The sequence below is a fragment of the Gopherus evgoodei genome, chromosome 6, assembly GCF_007399415.2.
Source record: "Gopherus evgoodei ecotype Sinaloan lineage chromosome 6, rGopEvg1_v1.p, whole genome shotgun sequence".
In the NCBI taxonomy this organism is placed as follows: Eukaryota; Metazoa; Chordata; order Testudines; family Testudinidae; genus Gopherus; species Gopherus evgoodei.
The window spans coordinates 101,743,153-101,761,347 of record NC_044327.1 but is presented as its reverse complement, the minus strand read 5'-3'; the positions used below and the strand labels follow the sequence as shown (position 1 = coordinate 101,761,347).

The 18,195-nt window shown below is 39.0% G+C and overlaps 1 protein-coding gene across 2 annotated transcripts in view; it reads right to left on the bottom strand.

Moving 5' to 3' along the window:
- The window catches only part of DHX29 (DExH-box helicase 29), a 37,989-nt gene that overhangs the window by 4,500 nt on the left and 15,294 nt on the right, over positions 1 to 18,195 (bottom strand). For both annotated transcript variants that reach the window (XM_030566519.1, XM_030566521.1), the window contains 13 exons: positions 17,326 to 17,469; positions 17,043 to 17,219; positions 15,549 to 15,692; positions 12,951 to 13,095; positions 12,558 to 12,675; positions 11,832 to 11,916; positions 11,106 to 11,194; positions 9,521 to 9,649; positions 8,351 to 8,426; positions 5,143 to 5,367; positions 3,172 to 3,308; positions 2,394 to 2,487; positions 1,068 to 1,370 (listed from right to left, as the gene is read on the bottom strand). In XM_030566519.1, the coding sequence (XP_030422379.1) occupies positions 1,068 to 1,370; positions 2,394 to 2,487; positions 3,172 to 3,308; positions 5,143 to 5,367; positions 8,351 to 8,426; positions 9,521 to 9,649; positions 11,106 to 11,194; positions 11,832 to 11,916; positions 12,558 to 12,675; positions 12,951 to 13,095; positions 15,549 to 15,692; positions 17,043 to 17,219; positions 17,326 to 17,469 (1,866 nt within the window). The remainder of the gene's footprint in view (positions 1 to 1,067; positions 1,371 to 2,393; positions 2,488 to 3,171; positions 3,309 to 5,142; positions 5,368 to 8,350; positions 8,427 to 9,520; positions 9,650 to 11,105; positions 11,195 to 11,831; positions 11,917 to 12,557; positions 12,676 to 12,950; positions 13,096 to 15,548; positions 15,693 to 17,042; positions 17,220 to 17,325; positions 17,470 to 18,195) is intronic.

The window sequence follows — 18,195 nt, the reverse complement described above, 5'->3', positions numbered from 1 at the left end:
ATTTTAGGCTTGGCAAATCTTACATTTCCTGTTAAAGTACTTTTCCCTCTTTTCTTGAAATCTATTACTTTCAGTAACTATTCCTAATTTGTTCTCAGCAGTTTGTCAATTCCCTTTCTAACTTTAGCTGTTGTCCTACATCTTGCTTTATACTGCATGCTCCTTGGGCAGGGAATGTTGTCTGCTCTGTTTGGGAAGAGCCCTGTATATGTACAGCGTTAAATATCAATAGGTAGCTTAGTACTCCCTTACAATAAAACGTTCACTGGTAAGACAACATACACTTGAAAAGAACTGCTGTATAATTTTTTACATCGAGATAAAACATACATCTTCTAAGAGTTGACAGTCTAAAGAGACAACACACAAATAAGGATGGGGAAGTATCTGGGTAAAAGTGAGCGACAAAATGCAGTTCAGTTTTGAAGTTCAGCGTATCTTGGATTTCACAATTTTCGTGAATATGTTTTAAGTTAAGCTAGTTAGTATCTCTTCAGGCCTGAGAGAGGGCATGCAGGGCTTTAAAAAGGCTCTGCTGAAATGTGTTTTAAGGACGTAGAGGTGAACAGGGACAGATAGCATAATACAGGCCAAAGTACGACTGTTACTTTGACTACATATTTGACACTTCTTTCTAAGTCACTAAGCAGAATTTTTTTTTTTTTTTAAATAAACAGTACTATACACAATACATTAACCCTTTGTGAAAAGCTGACTGATACAGAGTAGGGTACTTTCATTTGTAAGTTTGTCAGTTTAGTCAATATTAGATTTATTGGCCTTCATTTCTAGCCACATTTCTGTATGCCTTATTTAGGACCTGGTGCATTTTTTTTTTTTAAACCACACTGATTTCATGGACAAGGCACTGATGGTTCTGAGATGAACTGCACATCCAAGTATATTTCACATTATGTTCCACATACATACCATTACAGGCATGTAAGGTGTTTCCAAATTGATAAGTCCTGGTCTAATGGGATTTACACCAATGTGCAACTGCTTTCAAGATTGTCACGTAATTGCCTCTAATTAATTAGATAGTGATATAAATACAAGATCCTTACCTTCTCTTGGTAGAGCAGCCATCCATATGTCTGCAAATCTCTGTTTACTGAGGAGGGATGCACTTGTGCTTTACCTTGAGCAGTTTCCACGATGCACGCCAATTTCTCTGTGATATCTACAGACTTTGTATACATTATCTTCCCCAAGTTGTCATATAGCCCGGCCGTCAGCACAGCTTTAAGAAGGGCTATTTCCTGAAGAGAAAGAGATTGCGTGGTTCCGTTTCCTTCCCACGTATGATGAGTTGTAGGTGCTGCAAATCCTGCTGCCCTGACCACCTTTATTAGTTCTTGTTTCACATCCTGAAATCAGTTTTGATCAAAACAGGTACATTAATAATTTAATAGTAAAATACTGATTATAAAAAGGGACACTATCAAGCCACCAGCACACTCGGACTCCTCCCCAATATTCCCAACTAACAGTGAAGAGACTCAGAGACTTATCTAGAAAAAATTAGTCATATCTGCAGAGGCCTTGGAATCCTGGCTGTTTGGATGAGTAACCAAAACAAAAATCAGGTTTCTAGGATTCAGGCACTGAGAACGTGGGGCTGAAAGTGATGCAAGTATGTCTCTGTCTCCCAGCTATTTAGAAGACAAACTGACAGCAAAAAATGCATACATTTATGTTACGCATCCTTCACCTATTTCCTGGGGATTAGTCTGGGAAAAGACTATTGGAGCCTTCATCTTGGAGGCAAAAATGCATTTAGAAAAGTCAGGATTTGGCATCACAGAATCATAGAAATTCAGCCTGGAAGGGACTTTGAAAAGTTATCTAGTTCAGCCCTGCATGCTGAAGCATGACCACATATACCTAGACTACCTCAGAAAGGTGTTGGTCTAACCTGTTTTTAAAAAACCACCAATGATGGGGATTCCACAATCTCTCTTAAGTAATCTATTCTAATACCTACCATCTTCCAAGCTTGACAGTGAAATACAAGTACTTAGTAAATATAAGGAATGATACAGGCTAACCATGTGTTATTTTATTTACCCTTGTTAAGTAATATTTTACTTTGCAAGTTTTATTTTGTATAAAGTGCTGTAGTATGAACTTTGTCAGAGCAACTCTAGGCAAACACGTATATCAATGGGGCTTGCACCTCAAAAAGTGTAAAGGATAGATTTAGCCAATCTGAATAAGAATCTAAGCTATTCATCGATTCTCAACATTCTATTTGCCCGTATTTGTTATCTTGTCTGTATACTAACATGAGTACTGTATATCACTGCTTTAAAGTTATATGCTGAATTTTCTGAGGAAAATTAACAGTCATCCTTCCTGGGCAGAATCACATGGCTTGTATCTTGATATACCTCCAGTGTTAACAGTGAGGTTCTGTTAAGAAAATTCCTTCTGCAGTAAGCCATTTCAGTGCGATACCCTCCTTCTTGACGAGCCTTTTTCCACCTAGACAAAAAGTCTTGGTTTACTACAATTACAAAAGTAACACTGATGGCTATCTACAAAGAGATGAGGAATCCAAGTTCAAATACATAAAAAAAGTGATGATGACTCTTACAAAGGATCCTCCACTGACTTAATGATAAAACACTAACTGGTATCATCTGGGTCAGTAATGTATGTCTACCAGAGATCAGGAGAGAACAAGCATTTCACAGCATGTAAAATTAGATGCCCATGAATAAACAAAGGTGTTTCTTCTATAAACTGACAGATGATTGTATGTTCTGACAGTTGGAGATAGAATGGCAATGTTCCTAGCTGAAAATCATGAAGAATGTAACCTTAATAGGTAGTTGCTGGGTTTTTTGTGTGTGTTTGTTTTAAAGTGTAGCTCACTACAAAACAGCTACTGAAATACCCGAAGCATTAGGACACCACAGGCAGTATGCTTCTGCATTGCTTGCCATAAGTGGTGTTAGAAGGCCAAGTGACTAACCAATTGGGCCATTTATTAATCCTCAAGTAGCATAGTACTTATCAGAAATTTCTGCTATTCTAAAAGGAAATGTACAAAACCATTTAGGATTATGTATTTAATAGCAATATTTAAAGGATACACCATTACTGACAGTCAATCAAAAGGTTCTATTTGCTTTAAGTTTCAATATTTTAGAAAAGATTATTTACCCTAGATATGCACTGTAAATTGTCAGATGATCTGAGTTTGCCAATGCCAGGGAAGATTTTGCAAGATCTGCTTCATCTTTTCTACCAATTGGTGTAGTAAAAGGGGATTTTTCTGTCATTACAGCAGCTAAAGTTGCCTGTAATCAATAGCAAGATATTAAGAAGTTAAAGGATAAACGACATAATATAAACAAAATTTAAAATAGTAGGCTTCAGGCTTTTACCACACTTAAATAAATAAAAATCTAGATTTCCTGTTTCAACAAGACTTACCATATTCCTTGTCTTGCTTCACATTAAGTCACAAGGACAGAGTGATTGCATTTTATATAGTATATTACAGTGTAAGATTCACTGAAGACATTGTACTTACATAGCACCTTGAAATATTTTCAGAAGTACTTTCCCACCATTAGTTATTAAATCTCAACACTTGTGTGAAGCAGGTAAGTATTTTTATACCTTTTCATAGATAGGTAAAATGAAGTACCCAGAGAATAAGTGACCTGCCCCAAATCAAACCAACTCAGTGGTACAAATAGGACTAGAACCGTAGAATCTGAACTACTAGTTCCTTTTTTCAACCAAGGGCTCACGCTTCCTCTTACTATGTACAGGCAACTAGGATACATGAAAAGTGTAAAGAGTCTATTGTATAATGATAATTTTAAGGTTGGATTGAGTCATAACAAGACCTGACCAGGTGTAATAGTAGAATAAAGTGCAAATCCTTGTCTCAGATCTGCACTTCACGGTAGGTTCCTTGATTTAGTAGAATTTTGTAATAGTGATGTTCCTCTCGCTCTGTTTCTATATCAAGTATAGTGATATCTGAGTGATGGTACTTGAAAATTATTGAAGTAATATTTCAGTAGTGAAGAGAAGCATTTTGATAAACGGATTGCAAAGTTAGTTAGATTCACTCCTGGGTCTTTAAGATGGGAACTACAGGCTGTTATAGTGCAAAAAGTATTGAATATTTGTTTGCATCCTGAGTATTTTATTATATAAAACTTTCCCTAAACACAAAACCTATACACAACCATTTGTTGGATTTTGCTAACTATTTTTTGGCAACTAGTGGGATTCTGTTTTACACAGGGGAATCAGATTAAGTTGTATATGATGCAAAGGATCTAAATTGCATTTAAGCTATTGCTATATTTGCTGGGGAAGAAGGGACAGTTTCCAGCACTGAGTAGTTGGATATGGTGAAAACGGGTGAAATGGGTTTGCTTTTGAAGGGAAGAATGTGGGCTGCATATTGACACTACCATGAACTGTTTGTTTTTAAATACATTTTAAAAGGACACTAATCTGAAGTCTGTCAACTTAAAAAGCAGTTTCAGGTCCCACATCAGCACCTGAGTGCAACATAAATCATAAGGTGTTTCAGATTTTGTAAGTACTGTATTTTCTCATCCCTGTTGCTCTGTGAAACAACAAAAACAGACTGAAAATGAGTACACCCAAGTGCTGCCAAATGTTCAAAGTAAAACTGAAAAATAACCATCTTAAGTACTGCTTGTAACAACTGTCGGTCAAAGTTTCAGACAGATGTGACTTTGATTGTCATTGTCCCTTTAAAACTGCGAAGAAGATAGTTTATGTTAACACTGCATTTCATAGGCTCACTAGTAGACAGAACTGGAAGAGTGACTAGAGCACTGAGTCTGGCCACTTTCTTTTGTGTGCACAGGGATGGGGTGAGGGAGAATATCGATAAATAAAAATACCAGTCTGCTTTCTTAAAAATAAGCATAAGAACGAGAGCACTAACCAAAAATTGCATTCAAGTGATTTTTTTTAATTCAATGTGTTGTGTCCTCATTTCCTATATTTTATTCCAAGAGTTTTTGTAAGAAAGCAAATTTCATAGAAATTCACCCATAGAAATTCACTGTCTCAAGGTTTTTAGCATTGTTTTTATCATAACCATCGAGATGAAAACTGCAATACCTATCAACTTACCACAGGATCCAAGCAACCAAATATGGCACCAAATATAAGCATTTTGCCAATCTTTACATTGACAGGTAATGCTGCAAGGTGCTGGCCCAATGGAGTCAGTTTGGGCTCACTTAATTCACAAGCCCCAATTTTCCGTAGCAGGTTCATTGCATTGCTGATTACTTGAGGCTGTGGAGGGTCTAATGCTCTGGAGAGGAAATCCTCAGGAGAACCAAGATTGCATTTCTGTGGATTAATTGGATAGACAATTCAATCTAAACCTATCTGGTAAATGTTAACCAAAAGATAACAGATATTTTTTAAATGATGGGCTGCAAAGACATCTAGAAGGCATGTTGCCTATTCAGTCACTCTTCCCACATCCCCCTCATTCATCTTCCTCATACGTGCCAAGTCTTCCCCGATGCAGGACTGCAGCAGGCCCACACAGTGACATAAGGATGGCTCCACTGTAGAGGGAGGGCCAGAGTGTAGAGAAAGTGAAGGGATTCTGCACCTATCATGCATAGCTTCAATCTGGCCTTTACGGCAGAACTACACAGAGGTGGCAATCCACTGGAATGGTCGCCAGTCTGGAACGCCATGACTCTATTAGCCCAAATTTATATGTAGAAGATATGCACATGCCTTGCACCCCATATTCCTGGGTTGGGAAAGAAGGATTCCATCCCTCTGCTTATTCCCTCATGCACATTCCATATATTTGTAATATGGACAGGGACTGGGATTTGGCCCTTTAACAGGGACCTTTCTTCATAAACCATTTCCTTCAGATTGATGTTGGGAAGAAATGTGAATGATTCCATTCTGAAGATTAGATAGTATTATATTCTAATAGATTAGTTACCCCCCCCCCCCAGCAACATGCTCTGGATTTTTTTAAAGTGAATACATATAGTGGATTTTCCACTAAGGGTATGTCTACACTATGGGATTATTCCGATTTTACATAAACCGGTTTTTTAAAACAGATTGTATAAAGTCGAGTGCATGCGGCCACATTAATTCGGCGGTGTGCATCCATGTACCGAGGCTAACATCGATTTCCAGAGCATTGCATTGTGGATAGCTATCCTATAGCTATCCCATAGTTCCTGCAGTCTCCCCTGCCCATTGGAATTCTGGGTTGAGATCCCAATGCATGATGGAGCAAAAACAGTGTTGTGGGTGATTCTGGGTAAATGTCGTCACTCAATCCTTCCTCCGTGAAAGCAACGGCAGACAATCATTTCGCGCCCTTTTTCTCTGGATTGCCCTGGCAGACGCCATAGCATGGTAACCATGGAGACCGTTTAGCCTTTTTTCACTGTCACCGTATCTGTACTGGATGCTGCTGACAGAGACAGTACTGCAGTGCTACACAGCAGCATTCATTTGCCTTTGCAAGGTAGCAGAGACAGTTACCAGCCCTATTGCACCATCTGCTGCTTTGGAAATTGGTGATGACGGTTACCAGTCATCTTGTACCATCTGCTGCTGTCATGGGTGCTCCTGGCTGACCTCGCTGAGGTCGGCTGGGGGTGCATGGACAAACATGGGAATGACTCCCCAGTTCATTCCCTTCTTTATGTTTTGTCTAAAGATAGAGTCAGTCCTGCCTAGAATATGGGGCAAGTCTACTAGAGAACCAGAGAGCACAGCCGCTCCGTGTCAGAGCTCCAGATATCCCACAGAAATGATGAGCTGAATGCCATTCTAGGGGGTGCTCCTGCAACAACCTCACCTGTTGCTTCCCTCCTCCCACATCCCTCCTGGGCTACCGTGGCAGTTATCCCTCATTTGTGTGATGAAGTAATAAAGAATGCAAGAATAAGAAACACTGACTTTTTAGTGAGATAAAATGAGGGGGAGGCAGCCTCCAGCTGCTATGATATTCCAGGCAGGACATCTCCATTACTCATTAAAGGGTGGTGAGGTAGAGGAGCACAGCCTCCCGCTGCTATGATAGTCCAGAATCTCCATTAGACATGGAAGGGGCGGGTGGGAGAGAAGCTCAGCCTCCAGCTGCTATAATGAGGACTGTTACCAGCCCTATTGCACCATCTGCCAGGACTGAATCTCCAGGACACAAAGCTTAAAGAAGGGAATGACCGGGAGTCATTCCCATTTTTGCCCAGGCACCCTCAGCTGACCTCACCGAGGCCAGCCAGGAGCACTCATGGGATGATGATGAGGACGGCTATCAGTCATTTTGTACCATACCGTCTGCCACCGGAGAGGTGATGGGAGGGGAGAGGATGCTGCTGTTTAGCGCTCCAGCACCCCGTCTACCAGCAGCATCCAGTAGACATACGGTGACACTGAAAAGAGGTGAGAAACTATCTTTTTCCCTTTTCTTGGGGGTGGGGTTAAATTGACGACATATTCCCTGAACCACTGGCGACAATGTTTTTGACCCTTCAGGAATTGGGAGCTCAACCAAGAATGCAAATACTTTTTGGAGACTGCAGGAACTGTGGCATAGCTCGAGTCCTCAGTCCCCCCTCCCTCTCTCCCTCAGTGTCCATTTGATTCTTTGGCTTTCCATTACGGTTCTCACACAGCACTATGTGGAGTCCCTGCTGTGGCCTCTATCTATCATAGCCTGGAGATTTTTTCAAATGCTTTGGCATTTTGTCTTCTGGAACAGAGCTCTGATAGAACAGATTTCTCTCCCCATACAGCGATCAGATCCAGTATCTCCCGTACGGTCCATGCTGGAGCTCTTCTTGGATTTGGGACTGCATGGCCACCCGTGCTAATCAGCACTCCACGCTGGGCAAGCAGGAAATGCAATTCAGAAGTTCACGGGGCTTTTCCTGTCTACCTGGCCAGTGCATCCGAGTTCAGATTGCTTTCCAGAGCGGTCACAATGGTGCACTGTGGGATACCGTTCGGAGGCCAAAACCGTCAAATTGCGGCCACACTAACCCACTAACCCTAATCTGACATGGCAATACCAATTTCAGCGCTAATCCCCTCGTCGGGGATGAGTACAAAAATCGGTTTTAAGAGCCCTTTATATCGATATAAAGGGCTTCGTTGTGTGGACGGGTGCAGGGTTAAATCGGTTTAACGCTGCTAAATTCGGTATAAACGTGTAGTGTAGACCAGGCCTAAGAGAGGAAACAGACATCTCCATAGACCCACACAACCCAAATAGTAGCACTAGAGCAGGACACACACCCTTCTGGCTGATTCTAAAGGAATTCAAGAAACAAGACTGTACCATAATATGAAGGCATAACTCTTCTAAAGGCACACGCAGTATTTCTGGAACAGAATATTCCATGAAACTTTCAAACCTGCAATACCACAATAATAAAGACACACAGTATTACAAATTTCAGTGCAACAAGCCTTGACTTAAGGTTACAACTCATCTTAAATTACAATCCCTCATTTTCATATGCTTGTTTTTCAGTTAGACATTCTTTTTTGGGGTACATCCATGGGTTTTAAAGTAAAAAGTGAGTAGAACATACTTCCCATTTGTGAGCTAAGCATGTGCATACGTTACTCTGTGTGTGTGTGTGTGTGTGTGTGTGTGTGTGAGCGAGAGGATAGTGATGGACAATGGGGCACTATTTTGAAATAATTTCTAATATTTTGCTCATGCTTAATTCAAATAAAAGAACTTCAAATTTTGCATGTGACTAAGCCCTCAAAGTAAAAGGAATTCTAGGTTTTTAGTTATATTGTTGCTTTCCATACTATGGAGCAGTATAATCTATTGGGGGGAGGGACAGCTCGGTGGTTTGAGCACGTGCCTGCTAAACCCAGGGTTGTGAGTTCAATCTCTGAGCACACCACCTAGGGATCTGGGGCAAAATCAGTACTTGGTCCTGCTTGTGAAGGCAAGGGGCTGGACTTGATGACCTTTCAGGGTCCCTTCCAGTTCTGTATGTATGTATGTATGTATAGAGAGAGAGATACCTATCATAGTTAGTTCCCTTGCCCCACATCCAAAGACAGCCCACTTTAAATCTATGGATTTGGAAGGTAAGGAGCTAAACTTCAAGATTCCAGAGCTAGGGTTTGTTTATATCTGACACAAGGACAAATTTATGGTGATGTTTAAAACAGAATTCTACAGTTTTAAAAAATTGTGGGGAAAAGAATCATAACTGAAGCATTATTAAACAGGAAATTAAAAATTTGAGTCACCTCTGTTAAAGAAACATTAAGGCTATAAATTCAATTTGAAAAAAAGCTAGGAACTATAAAGTTATCCATATTACACACATCATGTAAGTACTTTTATGAGATCCCAAACTCTTGTATTTCCTCACTTCAGTTTAGTTTGCAACCATTACACTGCATTTTAACACAGGCTTTTGCAATTAATACTGTAACAGTTGCCTGACTTACAAAATCTTGCTCATTAAAGCTACTGTACCTGTCTCTTGTGTACATTCGGAAGCAGAATCCATCCCTGACACGTCCAGCTCTCCCTTGACGCTGCAAAGCACTTGCTTTACTGACAAAGGTCTCTTCCAAAGAACTCATTTGGCTGCTTTCATGGTACCTGAAAAAGCATTTGCACAGAATGTGCAGATAAGGACTACTGTCAGATTCAAATTTTCATCTAATTTAAAGTTGATTTTTAAAAATAAAATCACTCATTATAAAAAGTTATAAAACTTGGTTTTGAAAGCCCTATTTTATAAGCCTTACACATGACTGATTAATGAATTAATCAAATGTAGACGACAGAGGTGAAAGAGACCTATTGTATTAGTTCATCAAGTCCATCTTCCTGCCAATGCTGAATTGTTTTTTTACTATACATTTTCTAGTACTTTGTACATTTGAAGTAGACCAAAGCCCAGCATCTCAGTGTCAGGAAGTTATGGAAAAGGTAATCTACCTAAAATTTTATCCGACTACTTCTAGTTGTGCATTCCATCACTTCTAAATAATTTCCCTCTTGTTCATAACTGTGACAAAGTGGGAATTTTTGTAATGTTTTTATGAAGTCTGTGTGCCTCAGTTTCCCCTAGTTGATGCATCGTTACCAAGTGGAGATGAAAAAGGGACTAAATTTGCTCTCAGGACAGACTAAGATACATAGGTGGGTGTCACCTCCCAGTCTTGGTGGAAAGAAGAATCCTTAAGGAACTGGTTGAAACTATCTTAGGTAAACGAGGGGACCAAAGACATAATGCAAGCTCCAATGACTCACCAATTTCCCTGCCTCTCAGCAGGGAAACTAAGAAAAGTTCTCAGTTCCAGAAAAAGAGATTGAGAGGTATGAGGTGAGGGGATAAGTGGGAGCTCTGGCAGAAGCTTGGGAGCTCTCTCCTCTAGGAACCAATTAAGGAGGTCAGACAGAGAGAGAGCCTGAAAATGGAGTTTCACATCTTGACCGGGGCTCTGGGCTGATCAGAACAGACTATGGTTTAACTTTAGTTTCTGAATGTGCTACCCTAAGAATATCCTTATCCTATGTTCTAGTGACTAATAAACCCTATCATTTTGAAAAGCTGTCTGTGTGTTACTGTAATATTTGGTGAGTACATTAATCCCTGAAGAGTGTACAAGTCTTTATCAGGAGTCTGGCTCAGCTGGACTCTCTGAACCGAACTCACGGTGAGAAGCAGGAGGGCTAAAGCCCAAAGGTTCAGTCTCAGGAGGTGACAATGTTGCACGGCCTACTCTAAAAGAAGAGTGTGACCCCTTGGGGGGTCTGGCACACCAAAGGGATCCCCTCCAAGAGACAGTTCATAAAGCTAGGAGCACAGCACTGATCTTGTGGATCTCTGACAACACCACCATTTGAAATCAGCAGACTTGTACCAAGCTGTAGCATGGTTCTGTGATTTGGACATATGGCCATCATCATTAGACCAATCAACTGACTTTTTTGACAAAAGCCTGAATTTAAACCTAGATCTGAAGAGGTACAAACCTAGTGGAAAGCCCCTATGGAATCTATTTCCAAAACCATACACAACACAAAGACTTAGAAGATCATCCCTTACCTGTTTTCTTTTGTTCTCCCAGTGTCAATTACAAAAACAACATCTGGTATCGTAATACCTGTCTCAGCAATATTGGTCGCCAAAACAATCTGCAAATGAAATAGCCATATCGTCAGATAAATGAATTAAGGAAACAGTCCTTCAGTAAGTTTCATTCCTTTAAACTCAGATTTGGAGAGAACTTGATAAAAAGTGATCCCTACAGAAACATCTGGGAGGGCTAGAGTTACAGGGAATCTTCACATGTTTTTGTACTAGTTTTTTATTGTATAATTGGTATAAACTTCTGCTTGCACTTGCAAAGGTTGCTTGACTTTCCACTGAACAATTTGTCATTAAGTAAAATAGTATTTCACAAGCTTGTGTGTATAAAGGTGTACAAAACCCCGCTAGGGAAAAAATTCCTAAAAAAGTTTTTTTTTAAAAGTGACAGGAATCCATTTTTTTATACAACAGTAAAACAAAAAATACTAAAAACTAAATGTTTTTGTTCTATATAAATGATTTAGTATGATGACTTGACAATCTTTTGAAGTTAACTCTTATCTGGCCCTGAATCCCTTGTTAATAGAGTACAATGCTCTGCTTTCAGCAAGAGAATTTCAAAGACAACTCCTGGTTGTATAACTTCATACATTTTCTATTTGAGAATTCATATACACAAAAAGTATGTAAAGTAGAGGGAGAAAGATGGTGATTTATTTTACATTTTTAAACATACCATACCTTTCTAACTCCAGAAGGGGGAAATGTAAATGCAGCTGCTTGATCTTGTGTTGAAAGAATAGAATGCAGAGCTACTAACCTATACCTGAAAGAAGGAGACACTATTCAACAATTAAGTTACACTATTCAACAAATGTTTAAATAAGCCTGAGGTAATGCTGGTGGGTTAGAGGAAGGAAAGAGAATACACATAAATAATAGTAAGACTTTGTATTACTAATTTATGATTACATAATACTAAAAATAAACGATAGTAAAATATGAAAGGAAAAAAATGTGTGAAATAATAATACTTGATATGGTTAGTCTCCAGTTTGGTGGAGATAGGTGGAAAAAAAAAAAAAAAGTTTCTACCCTTCTTATGCAATTTTATATTGGACGCTAAACTACGGTGATAGTATTTGGCAGGTGCAGCAAAAAGGAAGAAAGTGTCAGTTTTTATTTCAGAATTAAAATATCCAGAAGCTCTTCACTGTTAAAGCAAATAAGTTCATTTGGAGGAAAAATAAGGCAATTTTGACTGCAAAAGAACCTAAATATTTACCACTTATGCTCAGATTTGAAAGAGAAATAGAAAAAAAATGAAAACAGATTGAGAAAATGTGTTTTGAGAAAAAAAGTAAGTTATGTGCTAAATACAATTATTTTTTCCTATAACAGAAACAGCTAGTCTTAAAAACTAAGACAAGAACACTGCACATTTCTCAACGAGAATGCTTTCATTACCTGTCCCTTGTAAACCTTCGATCAGCTGAAATGAGATCATATAACTGCTGGATGTGAGCAAGCCCTGGTAAAAAGATCAATACAGCGCCATCTATGTTTCTGAACTGGGGACTTTTATCTGTAGGAATATAATATAGAAACCTGGTTAAAAAGATAGAAAAAATCCTATTTGACATTTCCCTGTTTGAAACAGGAGATACTACTATAATTCCTGAGCTGGGCCCTTTCCAGGAGGCATCATTAATAGGAATGAAATCAAATATCCTTACTAGTACCAAGCATCATTACTCAACGATAAGAAATCCATGAAAGTGGAGGTCTCAAAATATGAGGAAAGTGAGCATTGAAAGAATTTTTAAAAGTCCAGAAACATTTTAGGAAGTGACAAAGTACCTAAGAAGGCAAGCAATTCCAAGATAAGGTCAAGGTTGATCTTGTAGGGATTCATGTAGAAGATTGCTTGCCGTGTACGATTGCTATACTTCTGATAGTAAGGATCCAAATCAACACCTGATCCAGACTGGAGAGGGATATATTCCTAAAAGGGAAAGAAATTGGTAACATTAACTTTATGCAAGAGGAATGCAAGAAAGGAGAACATAGACATTTATGCCCTTTAAGTGTTTTAGCTTCATTGTCTTGCAAGGCAAAATATGTACAAAATGGACACCATATAGTCCATTTTATAATAATAAAAAAGTTCCATTAGGTCCATCTTGTCCATCCACACCGGACCACCTCACAAAGGCCTGGCAAGCTGGTACTTTTTGTTATTAGGATGCTATCCTGTGCTCCAGAACCTGTGCTTTAATTTAAAAAGTAACAAACAAGTCTCCTGCCCTTATGGCTGCAAAAGAAACCATGAAAACGTGAACTAAATGTAAACTGAAGCAGTCATGTTTGTCTGAGCTCTGGTCTACACCAGAAAATGTGGTTGTTTTAACTACATTGGTCAGGGTGTGCAAAAGCCACACTCTGAGCGGCGTTGCTAAGCCAACCTAAGTCCCAGTGTAGACAGTGCTAGTATGACAGAAGAATTCTTCCATCAATCTACCTACCACCTCTCGGGGAGATAGATAGGGACAGCTCTGTTGATGTAGATAATCCATGTCAATAATCTGAGAGTTCTTAAAAGTCTAATGATAATTTAAATGCCACTAATATCAACTATTTCACTGCTAATCAAAGCATTCAGAAAGGAGAGGGACAATCATAATGTATGAAGATCTGCCCTAACTACTATCATTTTGGGCAGTGACTGGTGGTGCTCAGCAGAGTGCTACCACTTATTCTCCTCCCTTTCTCATGCAACATATAGCCAACTAGCTAGTGGGGAAGAGTGAAGCCCAGAAAGGCATATAAGCCCCACCAAGGAGAACTAGTTCCACAGAGCCCTGTAAGACATATGAGCCACACTTAGGGGGAGCTAACCTTGAAGTGGGGAGCAGAACATTTTGGCATCCCAAGTGGCAGGAAGCAGCTTGGAAGAGGGACATCACTTTTTCTCTGTCCCCTCCCCTTAGTTCATCTTCATAACTAAGCAGAATTGTTCCTGAGTATATTCAAGAGCTTTGCCCAGTATTTGCTTAAATGTATCAAGAGTTGGGAGTGTGCTCAAGACGTTGAAGGTACAATTTAACTGGGAATCAACATGAAAAAGATAGTGACAGCAGGGCAGCCGCAAATAATTGTTGATGAAGCCACCAGAACACACTCAGTTGATGACTCAGTAAGTTGCTGAATATATGGTTTCATAACCATTGGAAATATCATAATTGTATATAGCTAAATTAGTATTGTATTAATTGTGATGATTTGATACCACTGTGCAAATGGATCAGCTGTCAAAAAGAAAAAAAGAGAAAGAACAGAAAATACACTACTACTACACAAATTCACGGTATGCCCAAATTTGAATACTATGCACAGGTCTGGACACCTCTTATCATAAAAAGATATATTAGAATAGGAAAAGGTGCAGAGAAGGGTAACAAAAATCATCAGGGGTATGGAATAGCTTCTATACAAGGAGAGATTAAAAAGCCTGGGATTACGCATTTTAGAAAAGAGTTGACTAAGGGACGATATGACAGAGGTCTATAAAATCATGAATGGTGTGGAGAAAGATGACTAGGCAAGGGTTATTTACCCAGTCACATAATACAAGAACTAGGGATCATCTAAAGAAATTAATAGGCAGAAGGTTTAAGGCCAGGTCCACACTACAGCGTTAAATCGATTTAAACAGCGTTAAATCGATTTAACGCTGTAACCGTCCACACTACAAGGCACTTAAAATCGATTTTAAGGGGTCTTAAAATCGATTTCTGCACTCCAGCTAAACGAAAGGAGTAACCCTAAAATCGATATTACTAAATCGATTTAGGGTTAGTGTGGACGGATATCGAAGTTATTGGTCCTATTCTTTTACTGAGCTACCCAGAGTGCACCGCTCCGGAAATCGATGGTACCCTGGGACCATGGACGCACACCACCGAAGTAATGTGCCCTAGTGTGGACGCGTAAAATTGATTTTATAAAACCTGTTTTATAAAATCGATTTTACTAATATCGATTTAAAGCTGTAGTGTGGACGTAGGCTCAAGGAAAGTACTTCTTCATCCAATGGAGTCAACCTGTCGAACTTGTTGCCATGGGACGTTGTGAAGGCCAAAAACATAACTGGGTTCAACAAAAAATTGGATAGGTTCATGCAGGATAGTTTCATCAATGGCTATTAGCCAAGATGGGTTGTGCCCCTGCCCCGTGTTCTGGATGTCCCTAAACTTCCAACTGCCAGAAGCTAGGTCTGGATGACAGGGAATGGCTCACTTGATAAGATGCTCTGTTATGTTCATGCCCTGTTAAAAATCTGGCACTGGCCACTGTTGGAAGATACGATACTGGATTTGATGGACCGTTGATCTGACTCAGCATGGCCACTGTTATGTTCTTAAACAAGACTGTCCAAACAGAAAATACATGTTTTACCTGATGCTTTGCGATTCCTCCTCCTTTGCTAGTAACATTTATTGTTATTTCTTCCTCTTCCTCCTCCATGAACTTCTGACAATATTCAGAGTCCTTCTCCAGAACATAACCAATTTCCTCAATAACATTTTCCACATGGAAAACCTACAGAATTAGTTTGAGAGGGGTAAGTACAAAAAATAAACTTACATCTTTTTTGTCTTTCTAAAGCACACACTCGTAGGATTGAAAAGGGAATTGCCTACAACGCTAGCTAAGAAAGACGATCCTACCGTCTACAGTAAACTATATGCTGCTCCTTAACAGCAGAAATATTGAGTCGCGCTATATGTTGCTCCTCAACATATAGCGCCATTCCCTTTTTCTGCTCCTTCCTCTAAAAGGGCAAAGAAATATACAGCAATATACAACTGTTAAGTATCTATAACAGTGTTAAGGAACCCCCTTCTGCATCCACTCCCATACCCAAACAGCAGCCCAGAGGTCTGTGAGATGGGGTGGGAGAAAAAATAAAATCACAAGGAGGAGATCTTTCCCTTTTCACTTATTTCCTTATTTATATGGAAACAGAAAGTGAATCACGCTATTACTTTATTACTTTACACGCATATTAAAAAAAGCCGAGCAAGTCAGTAAACCAAATTAACCAAATTAACAAAGCAGTAAGAAGGATGCGTTAGAGGCTTTGTCCTTGTGTATCACAGCTTTAACAATGCTGGATCATAAAAATAAATTGTGATGGATTGTGTACTTAGTGCACTGAATGTGGTATATTAGAAACCCTGCAAGCAGCATTTTAGTTATTTTACCTTTTTTTTCGCAAATAAAAATGAAGACAATAACAAGTAACCAATCAATGTAGTTGGTCATTTAATACTAGATGACTGGTGCACTTACTTCAGCAACAGAGATATATCAGTCAGTACTGACGTGCAATTGGCATAGAATACTCCATAAATATTGCTTTAACATTACTTGGCATCTCAAAGTTACCAAGTATTTGATAAAAAAATTATAAGGTGAAAGATAAATAGTAAGAGGAGAGACATTTTGAAATGCTCAAATTTTCCTCACCATGAGAGCCTAACGCAACAGAACACACCAAAGGAAAATGGCAAGCTTCAGGGCAAGCCACAAAAGGGCTAGCCACAGAAACGGAAGGAACTCAAAATTTGATTTTCATTTATACTGCACATTAAAAAAAAAAAAAAAAAAAGCACAATAATAAAAATGGTGTTCGAGAATGTCTGTGGATGGTCTCAATTATTCTGTGGATGGTCTGAATTGCCAGAGGTGAAATATGATGTAAATCCAAATACAGAGTTCTGTTCTTAGGACCACTGATGCCATTTTAGGATTTTTAAAGATAAAAAACTAAAATGGTTTTAAATTCAGATGAAAGACTACCTTCTCTTGCTGCTGTAGCAGATACAACTGGATGACATATTACTGGAGCTTATTTGTGTGGGTAGATATAAAGAAACATTTACCTACCTCAACAGGGTAACTCCTTCCTGAAATCCTTAGAATGGGACAGTGGGTGAAATAGCTGGAAAACTTTTCACTGTCTACAGTAGCACTCATTAAAATCAAATGCAGGTCTGAACGTTTATGTAAGATCTCCTTCAGAATGATTAGTAAGAAATCAGACTGGACACTTCTTTCATGAACCTTGAATTAAAAGGATGTAAAGAGTGAATTAGTCTGATGTATCAATACAAATAATTCCTATGAAAGATACAATTGTGCAAAAGCAAAGTAGAAGAGAATTGCTAACCTCGTCTACAATAACATGAGATATATTTGAAAGAAGATTGTCAGCCTGCAGTTTCCGAAGCAGAACTCCTGTTGTACAGTATAATAATCTAGTAGCTTCTCCTGTTCGAGATTCCATACGAATTTGATATCCACACAAGGAATTCTACAAAACAATTTATAGGATAGTATTTAAAATGTATAGCGGTGGTTTAAAATACTAGATATATCACAGATACAAAAATATTAAAATTAAGATTAAACACTGGATTCAGGAACTGCATAAACTACTAGTAAAATAGCATGGTGGATTATTTTCAGATCCAAACAAAATCTGAAACAATTATTAGTTTCTACTTGATATAAATTAAGGGAGGTCTTGGACTAGAAAGTTAAGAATATTGACAGTCACCAATGAGACAATTAGAATAGCACTTGTACAGCTCATATTTAAAGTTTACTGTGATCAATTAATAAATCCTCACAAAGCCCACATATTGGGGAAATTAAGGCAATGATTTTTTTCAGTGCAACTGTATCAGTGTCACTCACACTGACTGACCCCCACTCCCAGCAGGGCTGGATTAACTCTCCTATGGGCCCGGGGCTATTCGATTTTGTGGGACCCCTGTATACAAGTTTTTTTCCTAATTTAAACAAGATGATCACAATTATGGTATCGAGGCTATTAACACAATACTAAACACCTTTTAATTAACAAAAAGCTGTTCTGTGGTTGCATTTCAGTTTTAAAACACGTAGAATATAGTTAATTCAAAATAGCCGTTATATTAATTTCTTTCTGGGAGGGGGTTTGGGTGCAGGAGGGGACTCCAGGCTGAGGAATAGTGTCGGGGTGCAGGAGAGGGTGAGGGCTCTAGGAGGGAGTTTG